General features: G+C 36.4%; 1 protein-coding gene across 1 annotated transcript in view; it reads left to right on the plus strand.

Moving 5' to 3' along the window:
* The window catches only part of LOC107586466 (E3 ubiquitin-protein ligase UBR2-like), a 17,470-nt gene extending 7,324 nt beyond the window's left edge, over window positions 1-10,146 (plus strand). The window contains exons 5-10 of the mRNA XM_016273835.1: window positions 2,108-2,380; window positions 4,283-4,345; window positions 5,042-5,162; window positions 6,204-6,311; window positions 6,880-6,968; window positions 9,454-10,146. Coding sequence (XP_016129321.1) covers window positions 2,108-2,380; window positions 4,283-4,345; window positions 5,042-5,162; window positions 6,204-6,311; window positions 6,880-6,968; window positions 9,454-9,645 — 846 coding nt within the window. The 3' untranslated portion in view covers window positions 9,646-10,146. The remainder of the gene's footprint in view (window positions 1-2,107; window positions 2,381-4,282; window positions 4,346-5,041; window positions 5,163-6,203; window positions 6,312-6,879; window positions 6,969-9,453) is intronic.
* The last annotated feature ends 431 nt before the right edge of the window (window positions 10,147-10,577 follow it).

A 10,577-nucleotide genomic window follows, 5' to 3' on the forward strand; every position in this document is an offset into this window, starting at 1 on the left:
GACACTGAAGACTGGAGTAATGATACTGAAAATTTACCTTTTTTTCACAGGAATAAATAGCATTTTAACTGTTTTCTGTTTGAATATTTTTCCTTTTAAATTGTAATACTATTTCATAATATTAATGTTTTTGATTGTTTTTTATGAAGTAAATGCAGCTTTAGTGAGCATAAGAGACATTTAAAAAGTATTAATTTTTCCAAACTTTTCACTGGTAGTGTATGTGTCACAGTTGAATTTATTACACTTATTAATTTTTTCTCTGCAAGTCTTCAGCCATGCGTGTATGCTGTTGAAGTTGTTGTAGCCGTCTGACCTGGGATACTGTAGGTCAATGTGTTCCCACAGACATGGAAGTCTTGGCTGAATTAGGTCAGGTTGCTGTGAGGTTAAGTCCTTTAGGCAAGATCACTGTAAGCCGGCTAAGAGGCCGGAGGTGACTGGAGTATGTACTGTTCTGCTCCGTTTCTTCGAGAAACAAATTAAAGGGCTCACACATATCTTGAATGCTTCATCATGCTGGCATTATCAGATTTGAATCTTATCTGGCTGATGTGAATGGTGTGTGAAATATATCTTGCATCCTAAGAATGTGTGCAGGTGTTCATTTTCAATCCTGTGATGTAATGTGCCACTGGCTCTGATCCAAACCCTAGTTCTCCTAGTTCTTTTTTTGGTATTTCCTCTGAGATGGCTTTATTTATTTTAATTGGAGGACTCATTGACTCTCATTCACTAAACGTGTACGCCTGAGTCAAATCTGTCTACTAATTTTAAGCAACAGTTATTGATAAAACAAATCATGATTCATGTGTAGCTTTCTTGCAAATTTTTTTTTATTTAAATTTTTTTCTGAAATTTGCAAACAACTGAAACCACACACAGAAATTATGAAAGGCTGCCCTTGTATGGAAATAAATACAATTTAGCTGTGTTTTTCACTAAGTGAACACAAATAACTTTTACCAGTAACAAACAATATAAACCGTAATATTTAGGAATCGTTTTTTTATTTTTACCAAAACTTTTAAACAATTTTCGTTTTCACAAATAAATGGTGTATAAATGGAGAATTTCTTATGTTTTAGCAAAGTTTAAACTTGTCCATTAACTTTAGCAAAGTTAAACTTTATTTAGAAGTTAATGGACAAATGTGACCCTGGAGCACAAAACCAGTCTTAAGTCTGAGTATATTTTTAGCAATAGCCAAAAAAACATTATATGGGTCAAAATTATCGAATTTTCTTTTATGCCAAAAATCATTAGGATATCATGTTCATGATAGAAGGTCGTGTTCCATGAATATATTTTGTAAATTTCCTACTGTAAATATATCAAAAAGTAATTTTTTATTAGTAATATGCATTGCTAAGAACTTCATTTGGACAACTTTAAAGGCGATTTTCTCAATATTTAGATTTTTTTTTTGCACCCTCAGATTCCAGATTTTCAAATAGTTGTATCTCGGCCAAATACTGTCCTATCCTAACAAACCTTTTTCAAACCTGGTTTTGTGGTCCAGGGTCACATATGTATCTTTATAAAATTTCACAATGTTATTGCAGTTTAAATAAGTTTTCCATCACGTTAGATATTGATTATTAATCATTCAAACCCCTTTATATAAATGACCGCCGATCAAAGCATAGTGGGCAATGGCCAATACTAGCCCTTAGAGTGTTCACGGATCTGCACTTTGAATTTCCAGTTATGCTTTGAAAATGTCTATTATCTAACTATCACTTGTCAAAGTTAATTTTGAAGTGTAATTTTTGCAGTAATGCTTACTGTCATAGACATACATTCATTTTGCTCTCTCTCTCTCTGTGTGTGTGTGTCTTACCGCTTTATATCTGTGTCTTTTTTTTATCAACATTGTAGCTGATATATAGATTTTAATCTATAAAAATGGCTCTTTTCCATTCACTTCCTGTGGTCAGTCAGTTTTGTCAGCCAATGTGTCACTTTTTTTATGGCCATTTAGGATCAATCTAAGTCCTTTTTTTATTTGTTCAGATTGCACATCTAATAAAGTCACCAAGTTTTGCAACATTCAGATTGTGAATTATTTTAAACAACAAAACAAAATCAGTCAAAAATGACTGAGGAGCTTATTGGTGTTAAATCCTTAATATCCCTAATCGGAAGATATGTTTTTGGGGGGGTATGTTTTATGATTGCTTTTTATTACTGCATGTTAGTATATTGGGAGAAATGTAACTTGCTTATTTTGTTCTCAAGGGAGCGTGGAGACACGTACTACTGCATGCTGTTCAATGATGAGGTCCACACGTACGAGCAGGTCATCTATACACTACAGAAAGCCGTGAACTGCACTCAGAAAGAGGCCGTCAGTTTCGCCACCACTGTGGACAGAGATGTAAGTTCACCTGCTGTTAGTTCTACAGTTATTTCAGCCTCAGACGTCACGCCCACGGACCGCTGGCTGAACGTCTGATGCGTATGGCACACAAAAGTGGAAACACTTCAGGAGTTTCGAAGTCGTCATCGGATTGGGTAAATTTTCCAGGATTTATAGGAGACGTGTGTGTCACGTTCTTTAACGTTCCGCCTGGAAACAGATGCCGTGACACCAAACCCCCTCACGAAAGAAGAAAGCCTTCTCGTTCACAACTGCGAGCGCTTATCAGGATAAATGTACGCTGGATTTTCAAAAGTATGTGAAATAGTGCTGTCAAACGATTAATCGCAATTAATCGCATCCAAAATAAAAGTTTGTTTACATTATATATGTATGTGTACTGTGTATATTTATGTATTTATAAATACACACACATACAGTATATATTTATAATTTTTTTTATACATTTATATATTCATATTCTTATATTTTATATTATATATAAATATATTTAATATATAAACATAACATATTTTTCTTAAGTACATACATGCATGTTTGTCTATATATATATATATATATATATATATATATATATATATATATATATATATATATATATATATATATATATATATATATATATATACACATTATGTAAACAACAACTTTTATTATCAATGCGATTCATCTTTTGACCGCACTAATGTGAAATATTCGAAGTTCGCGGCATAGAATCTTTGGTTGTATTCACACCAGGAAAGTCTGTTAGTTCACTTGCTTTGGTCCGGACCAAATACAAAGTTGATTATTTTTTAGTTTTTTTTTGTTTGGTGAGGTTCGCTTTCACACTGCCCTTTTTTGCAAGTAGACCAGAAATAGTAAACAAAACCACACGTGTGCTAAGGTCATCCATTCATTGGACTGAAGTTACAACAGGATAATCATGGAGATCTTTTGTAGTGCAATTTTTATTCTTTTACTGATTTAGTGTTATCAGATACTAACGCAATATGAAGAAACTTATAAGCATCATATGAGACAAAGCCATATGATGTTGTAATTATGACTTGCCGAAAATAAAATCTCTATATATATATAAAATACTTAAAGCATATCACAATGTTTAAACATTTAACCTATATAAATATGCGCTATTAGGTGCATATCCAATCGTTTGTGCGGAGAGTGGAAGCTGAAGCGCACTTCAGGACATCACTGTTTAAGTTCAGAGATGAAGACTGCTATCTAGTGGTCGAGATATAAACTCAAAACGAAACAACTGCCATGAATCTTGAATTATTATTATTTTTTTAAATATTGATATTCCATTTTTGAGAATCGATGGAGTATCGCCAAACAAAATATTGCGATACTCGCATGTATCTATTTTATTACATCCCTAGTCATATTCACACCTTAAACGAACCGTACCAGAGTTCGTTTGGAAACGGTCCGAGACCACCTCTTCAGCTGGGTCTCGGAGCGGTTGTTTGGTCCGCACCCGAGTGCGATTGCTGTATTCACACCTGCCAAAAAGGTCCGTACCAAGAGGCGAAACAAACTTGAGTTTGATTCAATCGAACCTAACAAGACAGGTGTGAATACACCCTTTAAAATACGTCCCGAGAGTTTTACACATCGGTCTGTTATTGTGGCGACATTTCCACACTGGTCTCTAAAGTCTCTAAACGTGACGCTGAACGAAACAAACTGTGATTGGTTGTTTGACATGTCGGTCAAACGACCTCATGGGTGGGCCTTGGCCAATGAAAGCTGCCATGGATTCCAGACCTTTAGCCGCCATTCTGAAGGTCTGGCTACACGAGACTAGTTCCACAGTGCCACGATTCAGGCTTAAGGTTAAGAACAGCTTGTTCTTGCTTTTGTTCATTGATTATTTCTGTTCACTGTGTTCAGGGCAGGAAGTCTGTTCGCTTTGGGGACTTCCAGTTTTGTGAGCAGGCCAAATCTGTTATTGTGGTGAGTCCTGAACAATCACAAATCCCATCAGTTTCCCTCAGATGTGTAAAGCGATTGAGTTTTTTAATCTTTGTACTAAAAGGTCTGGTTAACTAGGACATTCATTTACGTTTTATGCAGAAATGCTCCCCAATTTGCATACAGCAGTTTCAGCATCAGGCAATGATACATAGTTCACAAACAAGATTGTTAGTTGTGTTTGGTTTCTGTTATTGTGGTGAGTCCTGAACAATCACAAATCCCATCAGTTTGCCTCAGATGTGTAAAGCGATTGCGTTTTTTAATCTTTGTACTAAAAGGTCTGGTTAACTAGGACATTCATTTACGTTTTATGCAGAAATGCTCCCCAATTTGCATACAGCAGTTTCAGCATCAGGCAATGATACATAGTTCACAAACAAGATTGTTAGTTGTGTTTGGTTAAACAAACAAACATTACAATTACCTATTATCATTATTGCCATACATATCAAACTTTGGTTTCTTGCGTGTCCTCGCATTGTTGTGCTACATACATGTGACTTAAAGTCTCTAAGCAGTCAGTCCCATAGACTGACATTGAAGGAAGGACATTATAACACCCCTTGGCAACCATCCACAACACTTTAGCACTGTGTGGGCAACTTTTCAGAGATTAAAGCATCATTAAAATGCTTGTGTAAATGTAGTTTGTTTGTTTGGACACATGTTTTGCAGAGGAACACGAGTCGGCAGACGAAACCCCTGCGGGTTCAAGTCATGCACTCTTCTGTAGTGGCTCATCAGTGTTTTGCACTCAAAGCTCTCACCTGGCTCGGCCAAATCATCAGATACTCAGGTCAGTTTCTGCATCTTTCTCTCACTTTCTTTTTTTTTTCTCTCTCCTTTGAATTCTTTCCTTTCAATATCTTTTAGAAAAGCCTTATTGTTCAGTTTCTGATTTATCTTCTGCGATGCCAAATTCTTTTCCATTTAGCAGTTGCAATAAATTTGGCTTTAATGGCTGATATTTTGTTGTTTTTGCTATGGTTCCAGTAATTATCAGTTTACCAAATGCTACCACCAGTTTTAGGTGTTTAAATGGGTAATGACATTGAATTTTTTTTATTGCTATTTTAATATGTTCCCTGAAGTTCACTTTTGCACCAAAAGCATATATGTGGAAAGACAATTATTTTCAACCCCCATTCTTACCCTCTGCTCCTTTAAGGCTTGTCAGTAAATGTTCACTGTTATGATTAACATAATTTCATGAAACACTATCAGTCCCCCCTTGATATTGCACAAAAGTGTTTAGAAAACATTTTCCATATAAAACTGCCATTTAGAGACCAAGCGTTATGAAATCATTTACTTGTGGTTTGATGGAGCTGCTGCCAGATCCAATACAGTTGGCTGCTTCCTGTTTCAACAGAATTTTCATTGCATGCTCTCCATGACATTGTGCCACATTTAAAAAACAATGCTTCGAACAAAGATTTGATACTCCGATGCAATCCGGGGATGCCATTAAACTGGATGCGTAAAAAAAGTGAACATTCTTTGCACTTGCAGTTGTCCTGTTATCAGGAGTAGCTCAAATGCCTGGAGAACGTGAGAAACTGAACGCGTATCTGTATACTGTGTCCAGTGTAGACCGCGGCAGTGATTATAACGGTGCTTGCATCAGTGTAGGCTAGTGTCAGCCGTTTCATACACACACACACATAATGTGGAGGACGTTTTAATCTATGAAACTTGCAGGATGATTTAATGGTACAAAGTCCTCTTATGTCAAAATTTCAAGACAAATTTGATTTATTTTGTCATGATGTAGCAGTGTGCCTTGTGTCAGTGTTTGTGAAGAATCAGTGCCTGAGTTTATTGCTGTTCCTATCAGATGCTCTGAGGAGGATCCTATGTCAGGTGGGTCTGCAGCGAGGACCGGAGGGAGAGAACTCTTCTCTAGTGGACACGCTCATGCTCTGTGACTCCAAGATGTGGAAAGGTGAATGAATGTGCTGACATCAGCTCTACTGAGATACTACAGCACTGGAGGAACACACATCCCAGTGAATGCCATGAAAGCATGTTCATATCACACTTTCCCCCAAAATCAAAAGAAAAACAGATTAAGATGTTTAGTATTCTAGGAAAATTAAGTATAATTTAGGACAAGTGAAATTTATTTGGAGTATTTATCCAACTATTATTGCATTTCATGACTGACGAGACTGATTTCCCTTCCAAGTCTCATTACTGTCATGTGTCTGTACGTTTTACATTTTTATTCCCATTATTTTTAGTTGAGTGTCTTTCCATTCTCAGTGTTCTTGTTACACATTATAGTACACGGTGTAATTAAAAGCAACTAACCCTATAGAAAGTACATGTTGTTAATTAATACTTGATTATGTACTTAAATGTATTATATACTTGAAAATGAAGTGTAACCATAATTTCTTGTTTGATTCTTTTGTTTTCGGGGTGAATTATGACTGGAACATGTCTTTGGGTTTTGTGAGATTCTCCAAGTTAAGTTCTAATCCAAATATCTAATCTTGTGTTTCCTGCAGGAGCGAGAAATGTTTACCACCAGCTCTTTATGAGCAGCCTACTCATGGATACAAAGTACAAGAAACTTTTCGCAATCCAGTTTGCAAAGGTAAGACTTCAATTTGCTATGGCACAGTCTTTATATTGACCGTAAGCCACACGAAGGCCCAAAAAGTGGAGAACATTTTACCCACTAGAGTTTGCATTCTCATGATAACTGAGGAATGGGATTAAGAAAAAGGTCATTGTGATTTTCTTTTTTTTTATCTCACAATTCTGAGAAAAGAAGTCAAAATTGATATAAACTCAGAATTCTGCCTATTCCAGGTTTGCATCTCACAATTGCAAGTTTATATCTCACAATTCTGACCTTTTTTCCTCTCAGAATTCTGAGTTTATATAAACTAAAATGAAAACTTGCAGTTGTGAGCTTTAATTTCAGAACTGCGAGATATGCAATTGCAATTCTGACTTTTTCTCGGATTTGCAGTTGCGAGTTATAAAATCCAATTCTGAGGGGAAAAAATCTCTTCTTCAGTCTCTTCTCACAATTCTGACTTTATAACTCACAATTACAAGTCTACATCTCTCTCAATTGATCTCTCTATATTATATGTAAACTCATAGTCTCTAGGGAAAAAAAATCAGAATTGTGAGATAAAAAGTCACAATTGCCATTTTTTTTAATTTTTTTATTCAGTGGCAGAAACAAGCTTCCATAATAGTGCAAGGCATCACTTAAGAATAAACATTTTCGAAAGCATTGCCACAAAACATGATACTTGTTAACATTAGCCTAGCATGAAAACAATTGCCTTCTAACTAAATTTACTACCTTATATCATGACGATAATTTCCACACAGTATTCACATGGATATAGTTATTAAAACATATTTTAAATGGAGCAAATTCCACACACATTCCAGTGTAAGTGTGATACTGAAAATACAGTTTTGTTTGTTTTTGCAAACTGGTGAAATAATTTTCTGTGGTAATCAACAAAATGGTGTAGATTAAACTTGCTGCACCACCATATGAAACCGAATTGATATTAGAATGTGCCAAGTTTGACACTTGAATATCCAGTTCACTTTCACTGCACACTCAGTTTGATTCAGCTGATCTGGGAGGATAAGAGAGTTTGAGCAGCCATTCGCTGTTCAGTGAGGGGTATCGTCTCAGAGAGAGAGCATGTGTAATAGAGAGAGCTACTATGACTCATGCTGTCTTTGACTCGCTGCCAGCTGCAGTCCTCCGACTGACCGAGTCATGCTGTGACAGGAAATCTTTTTCTTAGAGGGCCCTGTGAAATCGGTTTTATTTAATTTTTTTTCTCAAATGTGTCCATTTTAATATTTCTGGATTACATTTGTTTTCTACTTAATAATTTAATAATTTATTACAAATATTTAATATTTTTATTTAATAATAATTAAATACATTTATTAAATTATTATTTTTTTTTAAATATAATAATTTGGTTCTGAAACATGTTTTATTTTATTACCTTTTTTTGGTGCTACTTTTGTGTTGTTGGTGCTATTTATTATAATTTTTTAAATGATGATTTAAACTTGTAATGAAAAACACCTGTGATCAAATGAAGGCATGAAATATTAAATTAATCTTTTGAAATTAAAATCGAACACTTGCTTTTATTTTTTGGGAAACCAAGTGCTGCAAAATGGAGTTTTACTGTTAAAATTAAAACTTGCTGGAAAAATGGCCTGAATCTTTAAAAATAAAGATTTATTATTTTGATAAGTATATTCTACTGTACAATAGTGATACATTTCTCTCACAGTTTCTTAAAGTTAACCCAAACTTTTATTGAGGTGGGTTGTTATAAAGACCTTTGGGTTTCTGTGAGTGTGCATGATGATTGTTTTATCAAATTAAATGACGAAGTGCTGCTGAAGTGACTCTCAGAGCAGCTCTGGAGATGAAGTTCATGTTTTCACGTCCTCATAAAATGAGACTGCGGATGCTGAAAACACCACAAGCATTAAGCGTGATTAAGAATGTGCAGTAAATGAAACTCAATCATTTTCCATATTGTGATATGATTTTAAGTGTACAGCCCTGCTTTTGATTTATTTAAATTGTGTATAATTCAGTGATACTCCACGTTATATGGTATTTTATTTATGACTCCATTCCACAATTCTGTTTGCGTTTTCCACATTGCAGAAACCATAGGGCCCTAACTCAGTTAGCTTAAACAACTTTAGAAAGTCAGTGTGTAAAGTCTAGCTTTAGCTCGAGTCCCCTGGCTCCACATGTGCCCCAGTGCCACGGTGTAACTTCAAGCTGTATGTGCCAGACACAGAACCGAGTCGGGGGACGTAACTGCAGATGCCCCTGACCTCTGACCCGGAAGGTGAATCTGCCCCCTTCCCCCCTTCCCTTAGAATTACCGGCGCCTCCAGACAGATTTTATGGAGGACGATCACGAGCGTGTAGTGTCAGTGACTTCTCTGTCAGTGCAGCTCTTCACCGCCCCCACTGTGGTGAGTACCGCCAATCCCACACACCTCTCCTCTCTCTTCTGCCTCTTTCTCCTCTCCTCTGCCTCCTTCACCACTGCCTGCAGAACTATGAGCGCATGCAGAACGACTACGTGAAGGACGACCATGACAGGGAGTTCTCAGTAACTGATCTTTCTGTGCAAATGTTCACCGTGCCTTCTCTGGTAAGTATTTGGAGGGAGAGACGGCCTGCCATGAGGAAGAGGCTCGTCATTTGGGGTTTTTGGTCGCTTCTTCCGTTTCCTTTTTCTCTTTAGATTTTATTTTAATGCTTTCTCTTCCCTTTACATTTTTCCTGTATCTTTTTACAATTGTTCGTTCCTCTTTCCTTACTCTTTAGTGTGATGCACTGAAATTAGGGGCCAAGCACAGAAGGTGCGATGGCACCTATTGTATCCATTGGCGTTCTTATATTCTTCTTCCGCTCTGGAAGTCTATGGCAGCCCATAGAACCGCTTGCGGGAAATTTGTGAAATTTGACTCACGGATAGAGGACAGTCTTAACATTAACTGCAGCAAGTTTGTAGTCTCTAACTCAAACTCTTTAGTGCCACCACTTGTCCAAAGTTTCACTCATGTTTATGCTAATAACTTTTAAACCGTAAGGCACAGAAGGAAAATGCTCGTTTCTTCTGAATCCTTGGCTCATGCCGAGTTGAATGTCCAACAATGTAAAAATCGCAAGGTTTAGTTTTTTTCGCTATTTTTTTTAAAGTTTGAAAAACCTACTTTTTTGAACTCGTCCTAGACGGTTTGTCTGATTTTCACCAAGATTGGCTCAGATCATCTTCAGACCATGCTGGCAAAAAGTTATGGACTTGAAGTTGATTAGCCAAACCATTCTCAAATAATGCGCGAACAAATTCTACGAAAAGCACCCAAAAATGGATGAGGCTATATCTCTGCAATGGTTTGGCGTATTGAGACCAAACTTGGTGTGTGTTATAACTAGCATGACCTAAGGCTACCTCCAGTGTTTCGGCACAGTGCCACGTAGTGGTCAGGAGATATGAAAAATTTATATTTTGCTTATAACTTCTCAATGGTTTTGCCAAAAATCACAAAACTGGTCTCTTTAGATTCGATGAAGCATGCCGAGTCGGCCATTTTGAATTTTGTCTTAAAATGCTGTATTTTACGAATGCATTGACATAGTTACGAAACTCTGTATGCATTTTCGACACCATGC

The sequence above is a fragment of the Sinocyclocheilus grahami genome, unplaced genomic scaffold (genome assembly GCF_001515645.1).
Source record: "Sinocyclocheilus grahami isolate Dianchi unplaced genomic scaffold, SAMN03320097.WGS_v1.1 scaffold82.1, whole genome shotgun sequence".
In the NCBI taxonomy this organism is placed as follows: Eukaryota; Metazoa; Chordata; class Actinopteri; order Cypriniformes; family Cyprinidae; genus Sinocyclocheilus; species Sinocyclocheilus grahami.